The sequence below is a fragment of the Hemicordylus capensis genome, chromosome 3, assembly GCF_027244095.1.
Source record: "Hemicordylus capensis ecotype Gifberg chromosome 3, rHemCap1.1.pri, whole genome shotgun sequence".
Classification (NCBI taxonomy): Eukaryota; Metazoa; Chordata; class Lepidosauria; order Squamata; family Cordylidae; genus Hemicordylus; species Hemicordylus capensis.
This window is the reverse complement of record NC_069659.1, coordinates 110,698,029-110,722,821: the sequence shown is the minus strand read 5'-3', so window position 1 is coordinate 110,722,821 and position 24,793 is coordinate 110,698,029. Positions and strand designations below refer to the sequence as shown.

Sequence of the window (24,793 nt, the reverse complement as noted above, 5' to 3'; positions counted from 1 at the left end):
GATGCTAGAAATTTTCTAACATGGCATGTTCAAGGATTTTTACCCTTAATAAAGTGGAGAAATAAAAATTAGATAGTTAAACAGAGTACAGAATTTTACAATATAGCAAATACTTATATACCGTTTTTCAACAAAAAGTTCCCAAAGCAGTTTACATAGATAAATAGATAGATAAAATGGCTACTTGTTCCCAAAGGGCTCACAGCCTAAAAAAAACACACACATAAGACAGACACCAGCAACAGCCACTGGAGGGATGTTGTGCTGGGGATTTTGTGGTATGAAATTGTATACGTAATTGTATTCATAAATAGTCCTCTCCTGCATTGCATATATAGTACGCAGTTTGGGAGTGCTTCTGGATCTACACCTTTCCCTGGTTCCTCAGGTTGAGGCAGTGGCCAGAAGCGCTTTCTATCAGCTTCGGTTGATATGCCAGCTGTGTCCGTTTCTTGAGGTTCATGATCTCAGAACAGTAGTACACTTGTTGGTAACCTACAGCCTTTATTACTGCAATGCGCTTTATGTGGGGCTGCCTTTGTACGTAGTCCGGAAACTGCAAACAGTACAAAATGCGGCAGCCAGGTTGGTCTCCAGGTCATCTCGAAGAGACCATATTACTCCTATATTACAGGAGTTGCACTGGCTGCCAACAAGTTTCCGGGCAAAATACAAAGTGCTGGTTATAACCTATAAAGCCCTAAACAGCTTAAGCCCACGGTACTTAAGAGAGCGTCTTCTTCTGCATGATCCTCATCGTCTACTACCTACATCGGGGGGGGGCTGGGCTTGTCTAGCTTCATGTCGTTAGGTGGCCACCCAGGGACAGGCCTTCTCTGCTGTTGCCCCGAGACTTTCGAACGCGCTTCCCGTGGGAATAAGAGTCTCCCCATCTCTAGCGGCTTTTAAAAAGTGTCTAAAGATTTATCTTTTTACCCAGGCCTTTTAGCTTTTTAAGTTTGTAACTTTTTAAATTTTGGATTATTTATTGATTGCTTTAAACTGTTTTTAATATTTAATTCATTTTAATTTTTTGTTTTTATTTGTTGTGAACCGTCCTGAGACCTTGGGTTGTGGTGGTATAAAAATGCGCTAGCTAAATAAATAAATAAATATATAAGTCTAAATGGTTCATTCTAAATAACTTCATAATTTTCATCTTCAAATTATTTGTGCAGTATGATGCAAAGGAATTTAATAAATCAGAGTGATTGGTTTTGATGCTAGTTTTAAATGGTTCTCTTTATTTTAAAATTTAAAGATAACAGATAATGCCAGGCAAAATTTACCCTGTCTTCACAATGTTCCAGCCAAGCATGTTTGTAGGCTTTGTATTTCCAGACTGGTTTTTTTTAATTGATAGAAAATATCTTATATTTAACCTGTCCCCCCCCCGCCCCGCCACACACATGATTTTATGTGTTGTTGTTGATCTGTATTTTCAGGTATATGCAGAGCTTTCTTGAGCTTTTAGAATATGAAAATAAAAGTCCTGAAGATCCACATATTCTAGATAAGTAAGTGATTAACACTGTAGAAACGATGTATTGCTCTTCTGATGTAATGAAGATACATTTTTAATTTCAGTTCAAACCATATTATGTGAATTAAATGGTTTAATGAGTATTTTTAAATAAAACAAGTGTCTAAACTGAAAAGACTATTTTCCTATTTGTATTTACTGTGATTAGTATTATCATCATATTTGAAGATAAAAATAAAGTAACCTTCTTCCTTGATTTGGACAAATAGTTCAAAGGACATAAGATAGACAAACAGGCAAAGAAAATGATAAAGTTGTGATGTGAAATCCTTAAGCATCTGTATGGGGTTTTTGGCTGTGGACTTGTATGATTAAACTGATGAGAGACTGCACTGTTGATGCCAATTAAATCTTGATCATAAGTTCTAATTTCATTTTGAAACAACCTTTTTCCTAAAAGAGAGAGGGCTCTGCCTTCTAAGGTAGGCCATAAAATAGAACAAAAATAAAGATACCCAGCTTTATTAAGGTGTATCACTTCTCTATTTCCCTTATCTCTATATGTTAGAGAAGTAGGGTGCCCTTTGATATTTAGATCTCCTTATATACACATATTTTTTTTCTTCATCTGAAATAGCAAAGTAGAAGCATGGCCTTCTTGTGGCCTTAACTCCCAGATCCTCATAGAATCAGCAGGATCTAATCTAGCTGAAGCTTTTAAGCATTAAATAATTTTCAAGAAGGGGTGCTTGTCCAATCAGTAAGGCAGGTGAGTAGGTTAAAACCCTCCTTGTGCAATTTGAAGGTTTTGAGGTTTGGGATTTGGTTGTTACTGTTCAGATTTCTCAGTTATTATTTTTAGAGTAATGGATCATTTGAAAACCACATGAGGAATTTGCAAAGGCACTTAAGCATTGCTGATTAGACAGGAGAATGGCATATAAGATACCTTAAAAAGAGGAATACTCTTTCACAATCAGAAATGTATGTTAGAAAAGTGCCTGCAAAGAAAATGGACATGATTTTATTACTTGATAGAAAAGCTTATATTTATATCTCAGCAGTTTCAGGGGCTAGAATAACTTCTCAACACAGAATATCCCAAATGAAACTGATAAACATAGAGTTTTTGCATTCTTAATGAAAGTAAGACAATGAACTTAAGCATCACTTTTCCTGTGTGTCAAGTATTTAGTACTCTCGCTAGACTGTTTAAAATATGCATTTATTAGAAATGGAGGTGTGTCATGTTGGACCTTGAAAAAGAAAACTTGTAGGTCCATTCAGAATGCAGGAAGAGAAATGTATAGCCTATATACATTTCAAGCAAATTTGTGCAGTGGTTAGAGTGTTAGACTAGGACCAGGGAGACCTGAGTTCAAATCCCCATTCAGCCATGAAACTCACTGGGTGACTGAGATATGCCAGTTGCATATCTCTCAGCCTAACCCACCTCACAGGGTTGTCGTGAGGACAAACAAAACTATGTACAGAGCGGGATATAAATGTAATAAATAAACAAATTTTTTGCATCAGTTTACTTATTTTGCATCATCTTACTTTTCTGCAAGGCTCAAGAAAGGGAAAGAGCTACGCAGGGGACAGAAATTCTGTCCTCTGTCTCCATATGTTAAATCTTTTCCCCCCAGAATTAAAGGTTACAAAAACAGTTTGAAAAGGGGGTAAAAGTTGAGACTCTCAGAATTCTCTTGGTTATGCCCTGTACTAAATTGCATGGTGAGAGTAAAGGGTACTGTATCTATTCCCTCTCGCCAGAACTGGAGATAATTTGATGAAATCTGATGCCTAATTAACTCTTCCCACTCCTTCACTACTTCATTAAGCCTTCTTGTCCCCCTTCACTGTATTTATGGTGTATCAATTTGACACTCGGTCAAACCCTCAGCAGTTTTACGATCTGTTTTGCACAACAGATAACAATATTGGTTCTAAGTGAAACATAGGATGTCTACAGATGTACAAAATTTTAGTGGTGAGCCTGCTGTGGTGGTGCATTTATCATATGATGGTCAGATGTACAGTGTCCATCCCCACCCCCATAGTTGGGGGAGCTGTTCTGGTTTGCAGCAGAAGCTAGATTGGTGTAAGTGTTCATTGACCACCACCCCTTGTTTCAGTTATGAAACTATGTTCCCTCTTCCTGGAGTAGATCTGTGCATGATGCTGATTGGTTGACCCTTGTGACAGTCACAAAAGCGCTCTTCTCTTCCACCCCCACCCCTGAGCAATTTCATGTGTAAACAATAAAAAACATCTCTGCGTAAAATGTATTAAAATAACATGCCTAACAAATGTTTGATCAGATAAATATGTAAGGAAATTGACGAAAATAATGCAGAAGGCCTGGGTGTAGAGGAAGAGACAAACAGCATTGGATTCAGAGGCTGTGTGTCACTTTGAGGAGTTGGGGTGGGAATTGGAGCTTATCCCACAGCATGGTGGATTTCATTTAAACTAAATCTGTTTAAAACATGACTTAATTATTTAAATCACTTGTCAGGAAGATTCCATTTTAAGCATTGTTTACTACTAAAAGATCATTTTTCTTTTTTGATATAATCTTAGTAATATTTGTCACTACACAGATCAATGTAGGTTTCATTTTTAGAAGGTAGGTACACAGTATATATTGTCAAGAAATTATTTATTTTGAAATTCTTATAGATTTGTTTTGTAACAACATCAAGGAACAGTCATTTTACTTAGTACCACAGCTAACTGAAGCAAGTGCTTCTAAAATCACTGGGAGGTGAACGATCTACAGTTCAACCAGTTAATCAAGGATAGTTGGAGAATATTTTTGCCATACTATATTAGGACAACAGCCACTGTTGCCAGACTTGTAGAGCAACACTTGGAATCGGAAACTTATCTGGCGTATTTGGCTCCAACAGTTTTGCTATTTTGCTTTTTCCTATGTCTCTCTCATTGCATTTGTCTCCGGTCACCTCTTCCTTGCCCAGATCTACTCCACCTCAAATTATTAATAATTTATTTTGTCCTTGCATTTTTTAAAGAGACATAGGAACATAGGAAGCTGCCATATACTGAATCAGACCATTGGTCTATTTAGCTCAGTATTGCCTTCACAGACTGGCAGTGGTTTCTCCAAGGTTGCAGGCAGGAATGTTTCTCAGCCCTATCTTGGAGATGCCAGGGAGGGAACTTGGAACCTTCTGCTCTTCCCTGAGCGGCTGCATCCCCTAAGGGGAATATCTTAGTGCTCACACATCAAGACTCCCATTCATATGCAACCAGGGCAGACCCTGCTTAGCTAAGGGGACAAGTCATGCTTGCTACCACAAGACCAGCTCCCCTCTCCTGAATATTTATTTACTTATTACATTTATATTCCTCTCATGATTATTTTTATCCTCACAACAACCCTGTGAGATAGGTTAAGCTGAGAGATGCATGACTGGCCCAGAGTCACCCAGTGAGTTTCATGGTTGAATGGGGATTTAAACTTGGGTCTTCCTGGTAGTCCAGCACTCTAACCACTATGCTATGCTGGCTCTAGCATATGCTCACGCATGTTCTCTCCAGAGAGCACAGTGATCAGGTCTGCTATCTCTCATCACCATATACTGCTGTTAACAAACATGTTCATAGTATATAATTGGAAGTTTATTGTCCTACACATGATGATGCATTTGAACTATTTCACATATAATAAATTAAAACTATGTGCGTTTGTGGTTTTACAGAAAGTTAAAATAATTAAAATTATTTTAAAATAATTATTAATCTAAATATTTTATTTAAAAATATTTTAAAATTAATAATTTAAAATAAAAGTTAAAATAATTTTAATGTAATTTTAAATTTTAAAATCCTTTTTAAAAAACCACTGATTGAGCAGTGTAATATAAATGGTGCTGATCCACCTAAGCTGCTGAGATCTCACAATGAAGTCCAGGAGGTTGTGCACTTCTACACAACAGCGCAAATATTTCACGTAGCGTGCCACACTCTGGAAGCATTATTGGAAATATGTAACTGACTGTCAAAAAACATGTTTCTGACTTAACTAGGGCTTCCAGAGTGAACATAAGAACAGTCCTGGGGCGCCATTGCAAGCCCGCGGCAACCCAGGTAGATCACCATCATACATGTTACTCTGCTCAACATGTCAACACTTATTTTTATCCACCCTGCCCCAAAATAGAAAAACCCATGCCTGCTTCTGTTTAAGGGTACATCTGTACACAACCTTAGTAGTAGCATCAGTATTGTCAATAGCAGTGACAATTTGCTTGTTCACATGAGTTTAACATCTTTATAAATGCTGTTGATTGCACTTTGAAACAGCTAATTTCTGTTTTCAGACCTCTGTTCTTTTTAGAAAAGCTCCACATTGGTTTTTACTAATTGATCATCTGCTCAATTCATATAAACTTAGAATTTTGTTTCTAAATGTTCCATCAAGTATGTTGTGCTTTGATCAGTTTACTATGTCAAACAGTACCCTTCTGTTCTTTAAAAAATAATAATAATAACTCACCTATCAAAAGGTTTTAGTTTGCCACAAAACTCTTTGCACTGCTCTTTGGAAATGGTATTGTGTCTATATATTTATATTTTAAGTGAATAATAAAATTAAAATAGTGGAAGAAAATGTGAATTTGTGGTGCTTTAACATAAGAACAGCCCTGCCAGATCAGGCCAAAGGCCCATCTAGTCCAGCATCCTGTTTCACACAGTGGCCCACCAGATGCCACTGGGAACCTACAGGGAGGAGTTGAGGGAACACCCTCTCTCCTGCTGTTACTCTCCTGCAACTGGTGTTCAGAAGCATCTTGCATCTGAGGCTGGAGGGCCTATAGCCCTCCGACTAGTAGCTGTTGATAGACCTCTCCTCCATGAAGTTATCCAAACTCCTCTGTGACAAACCCAGACCTCCCATCATCTTGAAGCGAGAGTTCACCAATTTCCTATTCTTATCTGACACAAGAGATAGGGCCACTTTGCATCTCACCATCCAGAGGGGAGGAAATTAACATACTCTTTGAACTATGGACAGATGTGAGACCCACAGTCCAGAGCCAGCACACCCCCTCCCTCATGGCTTTAAAGCTAAAGGGCAAAGACCTGTCCAGTGTTCACTGTTTTCCATCTGCAAAAATAGGTGTTCCACTGGAGAAGCTGTAGAGATTAACGCTCTCTCAGCCAAGGACCTGCCTACTAATAGACTAAGGTAAAATTCAGAGCTATTAAATGCTTTTTGGATTTTCTTTTGAATTCCTGTATTCCTTTCTTTACTCCCAGTTTCACCCTATTTCCCCCAAATTCCTTATTCTGTGTGCAACCCTTGTTTCTTAATAAAGTTCATATACTTAGAAGTTGCTTCAGTCTGATTTAACAGGTTCTGGAGGATTACTTGTGAAACTCTTCCCCATGTGCCTCGTAAGGTCATTCACTACTGTTGAGTTATTTTCAGAATACAACAATATTTTCAGATTGTTGTCTAGAACTGGGTTGTGTGGACTCTGGCTGTACAGTGCCTGTAAGTCCCAAGCTGGGCAGTTCTAGGTTGTTGAACACATGTCTAGGCCTGGTCAGGGGCTTTAGATCAGTCTTCAACTGGTGGCAGCCTACCTTGAAGGAGCAGTGTGCTCCTAGATTTGGGATCAGAGCAAACTCTCTACTGAGGGTAGATCCCAGGAAAGCATAGAGTCACTCCTGTTTCATCACACCCTCTTAAAGTCATCTTCGTTGTTGGCTGTCACCACATCTTGTGGCAGAGAATTCCACAAGTTGATTATGCGTTGTGTGAAAAAGTACTTCTGTTTGTTGGTCCCAGATTTCCTGGCAATCAATTTCATGCGATGACCCCTCGTTCTAGTGTTAGGTGAGAGGGAGAAGAATTTCTCTCTATTCACTTTCACCACACCATGCATGATTTTATAGACCTCTTATGTATCTTTCCGCAGTTGTCTTCTTTTCTAAACTAAAAAGCCCCAGGTGTAGCCTTGCCTCATGAAGGTGCTGCAGGCCCCTGATCATCTTGGTTGCCTTCTTCTACACCTTTTCCAGTTCTACAATGTCCTTCTTTAGATGTGGCTAGAATTATACGCAGTACCCCCAAGTGTGGCTGCACCATAGTTTTGTATAAGGGCATTATAGTATTAGCAGTTTTATTTTCAATCCCCTTCCTAATGATCCCTAGCATGGAATTAGCCTTTTTCACAACTGCTGCACATTGAGTTGACACTTTCAATGAGCTGTCCACCACGACCCCAAGATCCCTCACCTGGTCAGTCACCGACAGCTCAGATCCCATCAGCGTATATGTTAAGTTGGTTTTTTTTGTCCCAATGTACATCACTTTACACTTGCCAACACTGAACCGCATTCACCATTTTGTCACCCACTCACCCATCATCTTGTATTTCTTTTGCCAGAGTTTGTGTTCCTTTCTGTTCTCTTCCTTTGGGCAGGCTTTCCAATTTCGGAATGAAGTCTTCTCCTTTATGGCTTCCTTGACTTTATCTGTTAGCTATTTAAACTAAACTTTAGTTTAAATATCAGCTAGTTTTTGTTTTCAGCAATTTAATTCAATTGGTTATAATAGGGTTGCATATAAGCAGAGCCGCTATTTGATTTGACTTTGTGATTTGATTAAAGAAATCAGCATCTAAGTTGTATTTTTTTTCCTTCAGTCACCATGTATCTTCAGCAGTAATCAAAATTAGAATTGAAAAAGCCCAATGAAGAGAAGACTTCCTTCCGAAATTGGAAAGCCTGCCCAAAGGAAGAGAACAGAAAGGAACACAAACTCTGGCAAAAGAAATGCAAGGCAACAATAAGGGAGGCGAAAAGAGAGTTTGAGGAACATTTAGCCAAAAGTATCAAGGGGAATAACAAAAACCTCTTTAAATACCTAAGAAGCAGGAAAACTGCCAGGGAGGCGGTTGGACCGTTAGACAATGAGGGAGTGAAAGGGATTATTGAGGATATGGAGGTTGCAGAGAAGCTAAGTGAGTTCTTTGCATCTGTCTTCACAGCAGAGGATACTGAGCATATACCTGTTCCTGAACCAGGCTTTTCTGGAACAGAGGCTAAAGAACTGAGTCAGATAAAAGTGACCAGAGTTAATGTTCTAAACTGTCTGGAAAAACTGAAAACTAGCAAATCACCAGAGCCAGACGGCATCCATCCAAGAGTCCTTAAAGAACTCAAAAAAAAAAAAAAAAAAAAAGGAAGGAAGGAAAAAAAAGAGCCCTGCTGAATCAGGCCCAAGGACTGTCTAATCCAGCATCCTGTTTTCCACCATGGCCCCCAACCATGAGATGAAGGCATGCCCCCTCTCCTGCTGTTGCTCCCCTGAAACTGCTATTCGGAGACATCCTGCCTCTGAACTTGTAGCCTATAGCCATCAAGACTAGCAGCCATTGACAGACTTGGTCTCTGTGAATTTGCCTAAGAGTACCCAGAATGTTGGGGGCAATATGCTAAAATCATTGTAAACCGCTTAGAGAGCTCCGGCTATAGAGCGGTATATAAATGTAAGTGCTATTGCTAAGTGCTATTGCTAAGATCCACTTAAATCCATCCAAGTTGATGACCATAACCTCATCCCGTGGCAGAGAATTCCATAGATCAGTTATGTGCTACATGAAAAAGTTCTTCTTTTCTTAGTACTAAGTTTCTTGGCAATTAGTTTCATGGAATGAAACTGATTTGCTGGGCATAGATCAAGGCAAAATGAATGAAATGGTGCAGGAGATCTGGCCAAATTTCAACTTCTGTTGCAGCTCCTTGACTACCAAATATTACTTCAAGAAAATGAAAAAAACTTCACGAGAGTGGCATAAAAAGAAAATTGTTCATATTTGCCTTGTTCTTAAATAGAGCTATACATGATACTTTTAGAAACTGTCAAATTTGACAGGAACCTCTTTTACATTGTGGAGGTTAGTTGGAATACCTGTCTCAAATCTTTTTGTGTGTGCAGAAGAGGGGAGCGGGGAGCAGTAGTAGTGGCCCAGGGCAGATGATTAAAGAAATGTTTTGTTTGCTCTTTGGACATTTGCAAGGACATTTTGACAAATGCAAGGACATTTCACAGCAGTGCAATTTAAAATACGTATGTGTGATCTTAATTAAGTCTTAAAGAGATTTTAATGTACAGGTGGCCCTCATTATCTGTAGACTCCCTATCCACAGTTTTGTGTCTCTGTGATTGGGTCTTAGAGACCCAGTTTCATTATCCACAGGTAGAACAATAGGTGAAATTTGCCTATCTGTGGTTTTGAGTGGCTAGAAATGACCTGGAAACAACTTTCGATGCCATTTCTGGCCACAGTTTTCCAACAGAGAGCCAATTTTTTTGCACTTAAAATGTTTTTGGTGAATATTCAACTGTTTTCAGGGTTTGGGGAGGGGTGTTGCTGGAGACCTGGAGAATAAAGTACTGTCTTTTTTTAATTTTATTTAACTGCCCTCCTTGCCCCCCCCCTCTGGTTAGGAAGCTAACCCCGCAATTCCCATTGTCTCAATATTTCATTATTTGTGGTTTCTGTATTCGTGCCTGTAGGTAAGAACGGAACCCCTGTGAATAACGAGGGCCACCTGTATAGACTGGCTCTCTTTAACTTCCTGGCATACCTATATTGGAAAGCACTAAGGGTTGTGGTAGTAGTAGTGCTGATCAACCCTGTGGTAGTGATTGGCTTAGTTATCTTAATGTTAATATAGACAAATGGCATCTATTCCCTTAATGCCTGTCTACAGGCAGTAATGGGCTGGATGAGGGATAACAAATTGAAACTGAATCCAAACAAGATGGAGGTGTACATTGTTGGGGCTCAGAATTTGAGGGATGAATGAGATCTTCCTGTCCTGGATGGGGTTACACTCGCTCAGAAGGAACAGGTATGCAGCTTGGGAGTACTCTTGGACCCAGGCCTCACCCTGGTATCTCAGGTGGAGGCTATGGCCAGGAGCGCCTTCCATCAGCTTTGGCTGATTCGACAGTTGCATCAATTCCTTGAAGAGAACGATCTCAAAACAGTGGTGCATCAGCAGGTAACCTCCAGGCTTGACTATTGCAATGCACTCTACGTGGGGCTGCCTTTGTACGTAGTTCAGAAACTTCAGTTAGTTCAAAGTGCGTCAGCCAGACTGCTCTCTGGAGTAACCCACTGGCTGCTGATATATTTCCAAGCAAAATACAAAGTGCTGGTTATTAGCTTTGAAGCCCTGAATTACCTAGGCCTGGGTTACTTTAGAGAGCTCCTTCTTCTGTATGATTCCCACCGCACGTTAAAGTCATCTGAGAAGGTCTGTCTCCAGTTACCAACAGTACATCTGGTGGCAACTTGGAACCGGGCCTTCTCTGTAGCTGCTCCTGGGCTGTGGAATGCGCTCCCAGCAGAATCTGTAGCTTGGTTTCATTGTTGGCTTGCCATGACAAAGGGGAAATCACAGGAGTCCCCACCCATGGAACACCACCCTGTTTGGAGTGAAAGACCAGATCAAGCACGTGACCAGCAATATGTGTCAGTCCTGAGACCACCTGGGATAGGCCCATAGTCATCATGGTCACTATGAACTTCTGAGTCGCCCCGGACAAATTGGTCCCAAAGTGAACATTGAAGTCCCCCAGCACCACAAGCCTGGGAGACTCCAACGCCAAGCCTGAGACAAGTCCATCAGCTCAGTTAGGGACTCCGTCGGGCAGTGGGATGATCGGTACACCAACAGAAGTCTCAGTCTATCCCTGGTCCCCAAACTTAGGTACACACATTCAGTATGGTCAGACACTTTGACATTGAACTCTTATTTATTTATAATTTATTTATTAGACTTATATACTGCCCTTCCAAAATGGCTCAGGGCGGTTCACAACATGGCCAATGTTGGCCAATGCACCGTAGATTGCATTGCAATATCTGTTTAAACCCTATTTGTTCAGTCTGGTCTTCCAGGGTTTTTTAAATTTAATTGTTTTGGTTTTAAACTGTTTGGTTTTGTAATGATTGTTTTTAAATGTTAGAGTCACGGGTTTTGTTGTGTTCCTGTTCATTGACCAGAGCCTTTTGAATGGGACAGTATACAAATGTAATAAATATAGAGAGGGGGCCGGCAGAAGTCTTTTGGCTGTCATTGGCTGAACCAGTTAGAGTCTTAAAAAGGGCAAGGCAAGCAGAAAGGCTTAGGGGGGACAGAAGGCCACAACTCCAGAAAACCATGAGAAGGACTGTGGCTCCCTGTGAAGGACTATAGCAACAGCTTCAGAGTACTGTGAGAGTAAGAGAAGAAGGGGAGGTGGACTGTAGATAGGAAACTGGTAAACCTAGCAAAAAGCTGTAGAAATTAGGAAGGCTGAAGATCAGATATTGATCTGAAATCTCTAGCTAAGGCCTATAATTTTCTTTTAATACAGTATGATGGTACTGAGTAATGATGTGAAGGCCTGGGGGAAAAACTGGATTATTCTGGGCCGGGGGGCAGGAGGGAAACCTTTTCCCAAATTTTTTCCAGGCCTTCACATCTCTAGCACTGAGGCAGTTTGTTATTATGAAGGAATATTTTAGACCTGTAGCCTAAAATGTAGAGGTTGTAGCTTATTCTAACATTTTGTTTCTATTTTCCCCTCTCCTTCAGCTTTTTAGATGTTTTAATTAAAGTAAGGAATAGACACAATGACGTTGTTCCTACCATGGCCCAAGGAGTGATTGAATACAAGGAGAAGTATGGCTTTGACCCTTTTGTGAGCAGTAACATCCAATATTTTCTAGATAGGTTCTACACCAACCGCATCTCATTTCGCATGCTTATTAACCAGCACAGTAAGTAACTGATTTCTGTTTCACCTTCTACTGAAATACTTGCTTTTACCCAAAAGAGACAGTATTGTTTTGGCTTTGGTTAGAACATAAATGTGTGGAAGTGGGGTGTGTGTGTGTGTGAAAATATACATTATAGACCTGATGCAATTCACAAGATAGTTTGGCAAAACAGACTCAGAGCAGTTTGAGCAGCATTATTCGATTTGCATCACTCACTTTACCATCTGTAACTTTGCATGCTGACCTGCCATTATGTTTTAAATTTGTAGTCTAAAACAAGTTAGTTCATTGTAACATTCAGATTCGGCGGGGTGGGGTTAGAAGTAGAGTTAGGAACCAGCATAATGATGTTCTTGCTACCATAGTTCAAGGAGTGATTGAATACAAGGAAAAATCTGACTTTGACTTTTTTGTGAGCAGTAACATCCAATAACTAAATTAGCGGAAAATAATTATCTGGGATTCTATTTGATATATGGGGAAAGGTAGTGGTGGACCAAGGGATACTGAAACATCCTGTGTCAAACAGGCTCTTCCTAAATAAATTTAACTGCTTGAGAGAGAGGTGGGAGGAGTAGTCTGAAAAAGGGCTTTTGTGTGTTTCAGCAGTCATTGCCTGGCAGAATCAGGAGATGACACCAAATGGGTGTCTGCTATAGTTTGGCATGACATAGTTGTTGAAGCATGCACATTAGGCAGAAAGCAATGCCATGCAGGGTGTCTCCAAGAGCTGATACCAAATCATTCTCTGTGGTCAATGAAATAACAAGCCGCATGAGATGCATCTCACCTGTACACTGCCCATGAGTTAAGGAAACCTGGTCTGCTCTGTTTGTCAGTGTGACTGTACTTGCTTCCCCCCACCCCGCAACTTAGTTAGCAGACAGACAGAAAGAACTTTTTTTATTGCTTATGCAAGTGGAATTTGCTTAAGACAAATATATTATTATTATTATTATTATTACATTTATATCCTGCTCTTCCTCCAAGGAGCCCAGAGCGGTGTACTACATACTTAAGTTTCTCTTTCACAACAACCCTGTGAAGTAGGTTAGGCTGAGAGACTGGCCCAGAGTCACCCAGCTAGTTTCATGGCTGAATGGGGATTTGAACTCGGGTCTCCCCGGTCCTAGTCCAGCACTCTAACCACTACACCACGCTGGCTCTCTATAATATAATCAGATACATCACAGATATGACTTTCTGGTTCTTATTGCTGAATCACTGGCTGTTCTCTCCATTTGCAAAATGTACACTTTTAGTATGAAACTTGTAACTTCTCTTGCTTTATTGATGCAGGATAATTTTGCATCTGAAGGATCCGAGATAGCTGTAGCTGTGAAATTTGGCACTAGGTGAAGATCTTTTTAGTCTCCCAGGCTTTTGATATCTATTGAATTCCAAATATGCACTGCTTTTATTGTGCTGTTCACACAATACAGTATAAAATCTGTATGCTGAATTTAAAAAAAAATTAGGGCGTGTGCTTGTGTGTGGTAAATCACCCCAGTAACTTTCACTGAAGGGTGGTTATAGACCAATAAGATAAATTTAGTTTATCTAGGCTGGCAGGTAAAAGTTGTGCTATGACAGCATTCCAAGGCTCAGATAAAGCTGCGAGAGAGCTGCGCGAGACGTGTTTCTAAATGAAAAAGCTGGCCAAAGCAGAGGCACGGCTTGCAGATGGATTGAACAGGTGTGGTCTGAAGGTCACACATTTGTCTGCAGAGTTTACACAGTGTGCAGAAGCTGAACTATAAGGCTGCAATTGGCAACAAAAGATGAAATACACTGGAATAGGAATGATGCATGGGTCCAGTGAGGAGTGGACATACCTTGGCCCAGAAGGCCTGATGGGAGCTGTGTACTTTAATATATGTTCTTGCATGCTGAATTGCATAAGGATAGCATTCCTTATCCACATACTAAACTGTAATATTCTGAACTAGTTAGGCCAGGCGCACAGCATCTCTGCCTCCAGCCGGCCCACCCACTGCCGCTGTCCCCCCTCCCACTGGCATGCCCGGCTTTCTGGCCAACCGCCCCCCATCCGCTTCTGCCCCCCCCCATGGCCGGAAAGCCAGCCCGCCGCCACCTCCTGCCGCCTCCTCTCTGCCCCCTTCTCCTCTTGGTGGCCGGCCCAGCCTGCCGCCACCTCCATCATCTCCTGCTTCCAGCAGCTGGGCCAGCCCAGCCCGCTGTCGCCTCCTGTTCCCAGAGGCCAGCCCAGCCCACACCACCTCCATCGTCTTCCCATCGCTATCTCCCAGGCAGCTGCTCTCGCAAGAACTGCCACACATGGGATTAGCGACGGGTACGCCTAGGAGAAATAAATATACTGATAAATATATAGGTGCTAAACTGTTAAGTACTACTATTGAATCTCACTGACAGGGTCAGGAGCATCTCTTAGAGAGATTTGTGGTGTGCTTAGTGGTTTGCTACATGTGCTTTGTGTATTGCCTTTCTAGAATTTATATCTTCTGTTCTTAAATACTACATTGCATCCAGAATGTACTTTCCGATATGTGTATCTTGTTCATGTAGTTTCTTTAAGTGTTCTTTCTTTCTCTTGGGGTGTCTTTAGATACCCATTCAAGGCTTAACCTATCAGTTGTGTTAAGCTAGACGATGCCGGACATCCAGACTAAGGGTGTGATGGTGCAGCATAGCTGCATGAGCATTCCAGGGGAGGGATGATATTCAGCGAGTATGTATGGTAATATAATTAGATTGGATGGGATCATGTAGTGATTGATAAAGAATCCTGGTTAAAGTTTTTAAAATGGTGTCATAGTGGCAGCAGATTGGGGGGGAAATGCACGCAAACTGGGAAAACAGCACCAAAAAATAGAGTGTAGGTCTTTGGGAGACATGCTTTTCTCCACTCAGAAATTCAGCGGAGCTCTAGTATTTCCTGCCTCATGGAAGGATTTCAAGTTTTGCTTATGCTTATAATTAGATTCCTATTCCTGTTACTATTTTAAAACTGTCACTTAATTTCTACTCTTTCTCCTCCCTCCATAGCACTGCTTTTTGGTGGTGTCACTAATCCAGCTCATCCCAAACACATTGGGAGTATCGATCCTACTTGTAATGTGGCTGATGTAGTAGAAGGTAAGGATAGACATAAGATTTCTTATGAACTTCAAATGTGGGGTTTAGTTGTTATCAATTAACTGTTTCTAACAGTAAAGCCAGCAGTTACTTGTTCTTTCCAGATTGAAATTTTCTCTCCCTTCCCTTGCTGGTTGTAATTGTGGCTTAGTATTGCATCTGCTATAATGCTAGCCATGGCTAATGGTAATCAGGGTTTCCTTTTTAACCAAGATTTACAAATGCACTCAAACCTTAGTTAAGATGGGAACCCTGGTTTGTGTTAACCATGGCTAAGAGACAGTGCAGATGCCATAGTTAAAGCTGACAAGGGAAGGGAAAGGCTTTCTCTAGATATCTCTAGGCAAATCATTTTGTTGGAAGCCAGCATTAAGTCTTAGTGGTCTTTTAATAGGTACATTCCCCTGGGAATTCCGTACTGAAAGGCAGCATATTACCTCACTAAATACAGTAAATAAAATGTCTTCTGAGGACCTCACAACCTTTGTTCCCTCCAAGGCTGCGCATGTGTTTGCTTTCACAAGTTTTTTGATGTCTGCTCAGTTAATTTTAGATCCTGCTCAGATTGAATCAGGAAGACCTCACTGAATGTGTGCACATACTGCCTTGATACTGCTACCCTGAACAAAACTCATTCAGCACACAGATGAAAAAAAATTAGAGAACTCTGCTCATGACCTTGTGCAAAAACCAACCATCTGGACTTTGGAACTTATTCTTTGACTTCTGGCAGTTCATTTATAGTGTTCAAAATTCTTTCCTTCACTTTTTCCCATCCTTTAGGTTAGTATTTCACAAAATAATTGCAAATGTCATTTTATTTGGGCTAGTATTCCTATGAATAGTTCCCAGACTACATGAGAGGAACAATGTCTTCCTTACTTAAATGAAAACTGTTGCCCTGGTGATCTTGGAGATATTATCTATTGTACTGACATTTTTTGTCACTAGATGGAGGTATAACATAGTCAAGTCAACACAAAATGTAATCTTCAAGGCATTCCTGAAGTTTAATTAATTGTCTTTCTAGTTTACCCCTAAGTGTTAAATTGATAGGAGTCAATAACACTACCCACCTGCACTTTAAGTACAGCGTTAGCATTTTTTGAGCATTGGAAATTAGCTTGGTTGGGCAATGTTTGCTTGCTGAAATAGGATTGTTAACTTTGAGGCTATAGCTGAACATCTTTACTATCATATTACTTTATTTATATAGATATCCCAATAATCTGGGAGCACAATTTTGGGGACATTTCTCATGATTATTTTGAATGCTGTGGCCAACTTCCAGACTAACCCTGCACTGACATGCTAGGGAGTTTCAATTGTGTGTCAGAGAGGGGTGTGATTTTTGGCAATTCCCTGTTCCCTTTGCAGCCACCTGTGCTTTGCAAAACTCTGTCCCTGACAGTCTTCCAGCCTTTGAATCTGGTGAACACATTAGTGCTTTCCTTTATATCTAAGACGTAGCACTCTATAGCAGTCAGACATATCTAAGACATAGCACTCTAAAGCACTCAGTTCTTTTTATGAAGAACTGACAAAATATGTGAAAATGGGATTTATAAGAATAATGGTAGAATCCCATTGTTGGCAGAACCTAATCTGTTTTTGCATTAAGAGATCTTTGGATAAAAAAGAGACATTATACCACCAACTAACTAACTAACTAACTAAATGTATGTATGTATGTATGTATGTGCATGGTGCCTTTATTTTTTCCTAGCTGAGCTACAGTGTTCTTTTAAATTGCTCTCATCTGTGTGTGGAATGAGTTTTGTTCTGGGCGGCAGTATCAAGGCAGTGTGTGTGCACATGCAGTCAGAGTGGGGCCTTCCTGATTCAACCTGAGCGGGATCTAAAATTAGCTGTGTGGACATAAAAATGTGTGAGTGCACACCATAGAGGGAACAGTGCTGAGCTATTATCAGTTTGCAGAGAAACAGTTCAGATTGGGAGGCGGGGGGTGGGGAGAGAGGCTTATAGTCCTCCATGACACCTGCTTCTAAATCAGGTTAGTGGAGTCCACCAGCCCTGACAATTGATCTAAAGTGGTGGTATTTTTTTAAAGGCATTGGGAGATCCAATCACAACTTTCCTGCATCAATGTAATTTGGCCCTCACAGGCATTGTCTAAAAATAGAGACGTATTTGTGCTCTGAATACTGAGGTACAGAATATAGTGTTACATCCTTGCATAATTCTGTATGTTTCCTTCCTTCACAGACGCTTTTGCAACTGCTAAAATGTTGTGTGAGCAGTATTATCTGGTAGCACCTGAGTTGGAAATAGAAGAATTCAATGGTAATACAGAAGTTAGTTGCTTCTTGGGTTAGTTATTAAGTATCTGGGCTTTGTGCAGTGTAAGGATTTAAAAACAAAAACCTAAAGCTTAAGTTAATTGCTACATTTGTCACAGCTTTTGACAAAGCGAAGATATGAATAGTGCAGGAAACAATCCCCCACCCCCAACTTTCCCTTCTTTTGAACACATTAAAACTGAGCAAGGTAAAGCCTCTCCCCACCCACTGTGTTAGCAGGGACATGGGATAATGGGGTGGGGGGGGGCGGGGTGGAGTTGTGGGCCCAGCCCAGGAGATGGCCATGTGGGCTGCCATTTTAGTCCCCCAGCACATAACACTGGTGGACCAATCACATGCAAGGAGCAACTTCATTAGCAGTTTGCTCTGTTGCTCTGTCTTTCAGTTGCTCTATTGGCAGGCACCCTCCCAACCACATCTGGACTTAGTGATGGATATTCTGGTCACTATTGGGGCCAAGTAGGACTTTTTTGGGTCTCAACTGATTGGCTGATGTTGGGGTCTTTTTTTCACCTACTTCTCACTGATTTCATTAAGGCAGTCCTTGGGGCTAATTGCAGTTGAGTGCGGGTTAGGGTAGGTTAATTTACATTGGTGTTGGGCTGGAGGGCCATTATGGTGAGTGGGAATATGAAGGAAGGCTTGGTGATCTTGTGACTCAGGCTGTATTTGCTCCCACTCGGATGCATGCCAGCAAATGCCGCTCAGTGCCTTGCAACCTGGGTTGAGGTGGGCTGGCATGCATCCCCTCGACAGAGGTAACCTTGTGGTAGAGAAGCGGTTCGGACTGGGTACAGAGCCAATATTGAAGCCCGGTCCTTCGCCCTCCTGTGGGCATACCTCCTATGAGACTGACCGACTTAGGGGATACCCACACTTTAGTTAAGATTCCTCATTGCAGGTTTTGTAAATATTCAATAAACTGGCCCTAGTTTTTTCCAACTACGCATGTCCTGTCGTTATTTCGGCTTGGGTTTGCAAACAGCTGCAACATCATCTCTGGAAATACAGGTGAGCTTCTGGCATATTTCCCATGGGTTGCAAACTAAAAAGCTGCTTGAGCATACATTTTTGACTTCGATTGCAGATCCCCATGCTATAGCACAAATTGCTTTTCAAACCTCTGTTTTGAAATTGGTTTGTCATGCAGTATGGAGAACTGCAGTTCAACCAACATAAGTGTAAAGCTCCCTGGAACTAGTCAGTGGTTCTTTGAATCCAGTCTTTTGAATCTAGTGTTGCTTAAGGAACATTTCATGTTGGTGGTTCTTGCACCACACACTATAATTAACCAAACATGGTTATGAAAAAACTACTTTGCAGATGGAGAATCTGGGCAAGCACAGCAGCAAAGGCTTCTATACAAAGCTAAGGTCCTCTCCGTTCATTCCTGCTGGATTTTTTTGGTAGTCTATCTTGATCACCAGATCTTTCTTTATGTAAGCTGTGTCCATCCCTCCCCAGCTTTCAGATTGTTTAGGCACAGGAAACAAAAGGCAGATGAAAAACGTATGAAGTTCTTTCATTTGTTACCAATTTCTAGTATAAGAGATGAGTAGACTGACACCACAAAGGCTCTTTTATCTTCATCAGTTAACTAAATGTTTTGTTTATGTTTTCTAGCTAAAGCACCAGGCAAGCCTATTCAAGTAGTTTATGTACCATCACATCTGTTTCATATGCTTTTCGAATTGTTCAAGGTAGGTAGAATAGTCTCTTGGGAGGGAGGCTAATTTTACTTGACTGCTAAATGTCTTCCTCGACTCAAGGAAAAAGTTTTTTTTTCTGGGTTGGATTGTGGGTCTGTGGATTTAATTCATAACTGAATGCATTGGAAGAAATAGTGTGACCAAGCTTTGACCTGAAAGCTGCTCTGCTTGCTCATTTCTGTGGAGTGTTGCCTAAGGCCTTTGAGGTACATACACACTTCAGTGTAGAAAAGTAAAATGTTGTTCTACATTCTACTCTCCCACAGGCTACTTAGCTTTAATAGTTAGCATGTGGTTTTGTTTGGGTTTTTTTTTTTTAAAAATCTGTAAGTAAAGTAAATGGGCTCGGCAGATCTCTTCTCTTTTTCATTCAGAAGGATGGTTGGGTGATACTATAAACAGGTATACGAAATATAGTGATAGAAAATGTACACAGATCTTTGATGGCAAATGACTTATTCTTAAGTTAATTTAGAAATTACCTTGTTAAAAGATAATTCATTAAAACTCAAGCCTAAGTAGTAGATTATTATTATATGACAACATTGCCAACACATGACACTTAAGGTAGATTGTGAGTGTTTATTGGTTTATTAGTTATTTATTTATTTGCATATTGCTAACACCTGTGTATTAATCTCTGGGCAAAGAGGCATCTAAAATGGTGGCTCTCTTGTATTCTGCAGGGGATAGATACTGACCCTATCAAACAAGCATAGTGTTCCCAGTGGCTGTTGCTGGAGTCTCCCTTGTGTTCTTTTAGATTATAAAACCCCTTTTGGACAGGGAACCGTCTTCTCACTCGTGTGTGTGTAAATGATATCAATATCAGGAAATGATATCAATAATCAATATCAAGAAATGACATTAGCCCTTAAAGGCTTGCCTACAGGCAGTAATGGGCTGAATGAGGGATAATAAACTGAAGCTGAATCCGAGCAAGGTTCATGTGCTCATTGTTGGAGATCATAATGTGTAAGACAGGAAATAGCTTCCTGTTCTGGATGAGGTTACACTCCCCAAGAAAGTTTAGGTTCATAGCTTGGCAGTGCTCTTGGACCTGGGTCTCACCCTGGTGCCTCATGCTGAGGCTGTGGCCAGGAGCACCTTTTTTACCAACTGCAATTGAGTTGACAACTCCGCCTGTTCCTTGGGAAGAGTGATCTGGAAAGAGTGGTACACCTCCAGGTTGGACTACTGCAATGCACTCTCTGTACATAGTTCGGAAACTTCAGTTAGTTCAAAATGTGACAGCCAGATTGGTCTCTGCGGTATCCTGGAGAGACCACATTATGCCTGTTCTTAAACACTTGCACTGGCTGCCAATATGTTTCCAGGCAAAGTACAAAGTGCTGGTTATTACCTTTGAAGCCCTGAAAGGCTTAGGTCCAAGTTATCTGAGAACACCTTTCTCTACTAGATCCTCACAAGTCAAGATTATCAGGAGGGGTTTGTCTTTGGGTGCCACCTGGGATTGGGCTTTATCAGTTGTTGCTCTAGGTTGTGGAATGCGCTCCCCGTAGATATAAGAGGATCATCATAGATATAAGAGGCCCTCAGCAGAGCCTTAGACACATCTGTTTAGCCTGGCTTTTAATGATATCTGGTTTTAATTTTGGTTTTGGTCTGATTTAGATGTTTGATTTTAATTATATGTGTTTGATTTTGGCATAGACTCCCCGAAACACTTTGGGAAGGGTGGTATATAAACTGAATAAACAAATAAAATAATATATCCACACACATTAGCGTATGAGAGGATTATACAACCTTGGCATTTTGGTAAACTGTCTTTATCATTCCTGATACTAGGCAAAAATTATACATCTGGGGCATGATTCATTGAATCCATTAGAATTGGCTCTGTGCCTATGCTGAAGCCTCTCAGTATGGAGTACCACAGCTCCTCTCGGTGCTTGCACTCCGCCCCACATGACCACTTGACTATTTAAGGCGGGAGGAAGCGCTAGTACCTCAGTTCCTTTGCAACTGCCGTAGGGATCAGTTCTTCAATATCTACAGCTCCTCATCCTGGTTTCTTGCGTTTCTGAGTGCTATAGAAAAAGAAATTGGTTTTTGATAGGTTAAAGAGAACCCTTGGACTGTATTCTGGACTAAGATTTGTGTTTAACGGACTATTTGTTGTGAAAGATTGGATGGATATTTTAATCAGATAAACTGACCCTTGGACTGTATTTCTGGATTATGTTTTTATTTGTAATGGACTATTTGTGACAAAAGATTGGACAGATATTTTGGCTTGTATATCGGAATTGAAATAGATACAGCTAAACACACTGAAAAAAGATCTAAGAAAAAACCATTTAAGCGCTGTTCAAAATCCAGAGCAAAATTACCCTCCCAAGATGGCCATGATTTATGCCTGCTGAGTCTGGAGGAAACCCATAACACCTCAGCATGTAAGGCTTGGCAGTCGTATTTGAAACAAACACAGCGTAACCAGGAGCTCTGTTTGAGGGCTGCGCTTTATGATGTCTTAATTTCCCCATGTCCACCAAAAGAGGGAACAAGTCCTTCTCCTAAGAAGGATGGCTTGAGGCTGTGGCTTTGACCCAATCTACACCCTTGTCGCCAACTTTTAAATCCCCAAAGGCCTCGAAAAGGCATGGAGACAAAATGGCGGACACCTCAGGGCATGCCAAAAAGAAAATGAAAACTTCAACATCAAAGTCGTCTCCTTCTCCAACATTGGCACAAGAAGTAGTCTTTGTATTGGTGTCCAGACCATCCGCACCAACTTGGTCGTGACCGAATAAAACACTGAGTAAATAGACAGCTACGATGCCGAGCTCGACATCAAAGGATCCACCATTGGTATTGACGAGTTCTGAACAAGCCCAGCCATCGACATCGACTGGATGGCCCTCAACATTGATACAAGCCCTAGCATCGACATTGAGAGAGTGCACCGGGACAGCATCGGAGTCGACGCTCCTGGCATCGAAACCTTGGACAGAGGTCGCAAAGCCCACCGGTTCCAAAGGTGCCGATATCGAGAGCACTGTTATCTCTGGCAGCAACACCAATAAAATCACTTTGGATGCCAAGAGAAAAGGCGTTAACCTCAACTTTAAACACTCCTGTTATTTTAACCACTGTGTCACCTTGATTCTGAGCACCAGTTACTTTTGAAATCAAGGAAGAGGATACTCCAGGAGTTGAGGAAGTGAGTGCCTTAGACTCAAATACAGCACAATCTCTTCTTACAATGCTGGACTCTAATACAACTACCCCGTCTACTTTCAAAGGCTTTCCCCAATCAGATGAAAGGGAGACACGTCCAGTACCCTTAGATGTCAACTACATGTCTGAGTCCACAGATACCCCTCACTCTAACTGTGGCATAATTGACTACTACATCTCCATGGCACACTTGTGGGTTCTCCCATGCCATATCTCCTACAAGGCAGGTGACTACCTTTGGCCAAACCTCTCCAGGATTGGCTTATAATTATGAAGAAGGCCATTCTTGGTGGTCAGGAGGATTCAATGGAAGTATTTCCTTGGCAAGATCATATTCACATTCTATACCAGTGTGCACTTGGGCAGGAGGAGATGCTCCTCATGCATTGCCAACCAAGGTGGTGAGGACAATAGCTGCAACCACACAAATACTATCAGAGGCTCCATCCAATGCTACTTACTTAAACAAACACCAACTAAGGATAAGCAGGTTATATCAACAGCCATCCAGACAGATCCCTTGGAGTCTGCATTGCCTATACCTACAATACTTCCGGATAAGGTCCCTCCTCCACATTCCTCTCCGGTACCATCAGGAGAGGGTCATCATGGATAATCAGATTTTGAATCTGACACTGAATTTACCGACTCAGACCCTTCACCTGATGTGGCAACGCCTTCACATTTGTCCCCTTCAGAAGAAATGAAGGCTTATCATGTTCAGCTTAAAGAAATGGCTTCAGTATTGGGTCTGGATCTGAAGTCACAGCTTGCCACAATTGATGACCCTGTCTATAACTTCCTGGTGAAATCCTTATCTGCTCAACCGGTTGCCTTGCCACTCTTACCTATTATTTCAAAAGCTGCTCAGTGCGCATGAGAAGTTCTACATACTTTCACTCCAACCTCCAAGAGACTAGAGGGCCTGTACAGAGTGCAGGAACAGGAAAATACTTACTTGTTAAAACATCCTGTATTGAACTCCTTTGTGATAGACTGAGCTCCATCATTAAGATCAGGCAGGTGTCACACAACACCCGTGGACAAAGAAGGGAGAAAATTAGACGCATTAGGGGGAAAATTTATTCAGTTATTCATTATATATGCCTGTCTGTAAAAATTGCCAATTATTCAGCCTGCTTGGCAAAATATAATTGTCTATGGGATACTTTGAGTCAAGATCTGGATATACTCTCACCTGAAGAGTTCAAAGCCCACTTTAAAAAGACATTGCAAAAATTAGCAGACATAACATGTCAACAGTGAAGTACAGCAAAACACCTAGCGGAATCAGAGTCCAGAGCAATGAGTACATCCATTACTTTGCGACGCCATGCTTGGCTACGCTCAGTTGCCTTACAGATGGACATGAAAGAAAAGATAGAGGGATTGCTATTTGATGGCAAAGGCCTGTTTTCAGAGCAGACAGATGCAACTATGGAGAAGTTTAAGAAGTCCAAATTCACTGCAAAGACTTTCATTTCTGCTTCTTCATCTACTGCTTACGCATCAAAATCAAAACCTTTCATCCATCCACGTTTCAACTTTAGACAACAGGACTGCAGAGATTTTAGAAAGTCTTAACAGCCTTATACTAAGTGGCATTACCCGTAAAAGAATAAAAACAGCCAAGGCCGATGTAACAAACAGGGAGAGGCCCAGAAACAGCGCCTTTGAGGCCACCTACAGCCCATCACACCCTTCATACATCAAAAGACACATTGCTAACATCAGTCTTCCCCAATACTGGAGGGCAGAACATGACTGCCTACAACACCTATCAGGCACTATTAACCACCAACAACATCAAATTGGCAAGCCATGCCCAAGCATGGCACCACATAATATCAGACCAGTGGGTATTAAAGATTGTGTCTTCAGGCTATGAGATAGAGTTCAAGGCTTGCCCAACTTTCAGGGGGCTACGCTTCATCAAAGCGACTCCTGCATTACAACAGGAAGAACAGGAGCTATTGCATAAAAAAGCAATTGTCCTGGTGCGATGGGCGCAGAAATGGGAGGGGTTCTACTCCCACTATTTTCAAATCTCCAAGAGAGATGGGGGAATTTGACTGACCTATAATGGACTTAAGACATCTGAACAAATATGTCAATGTGAAGAAGTATCGGATGACAACATTG

The 24,793-nt window shown here is 41.2% G+C and overlaps 1 protein-coding gene across 6 annotated transcripts in view; it reads left to right on the top strand.

Annotated features, from left to right (window-relative positions):
- The window catches only part of PDK3 (pyruvate dehydrogenase kinase 3), a 99,784-nt gene that overhangs the window by 26,828 nt on the left and 48,163 nt on the right, over positions 1-24,793 (top strand). For all 6 annotated transcript variants that reach the window (XR_008318897.1, XR_008318896.1, XR_008318898.1 and 3 more), the window contains exons 3-7: positions 1,446-1,517; positions 12,116-12,300; positions 15,328-15,417; positions 17,644-17,721; positions 19,362-19,438. Coding sequence is in view for 3 of the 6 variants with exons in the window: in XM_053306249.1 (XP_053162224.1) it covers positions 1,446-1,517; positions 12,116-12,300; positions 15,328-15,417; positions 17,644-17,721; positions 19,362-19,438 (502 nt within the window). In the remaining 3 variants the exon portion in view is untranslated. The remainder of the gene's footprint in view (positions 1-1,445; positions 1,518-12,115; positions 12,301-15,327; positions 15,418-17,643; positions 17,722-19,361; positions 19,439-24,793) is intronic.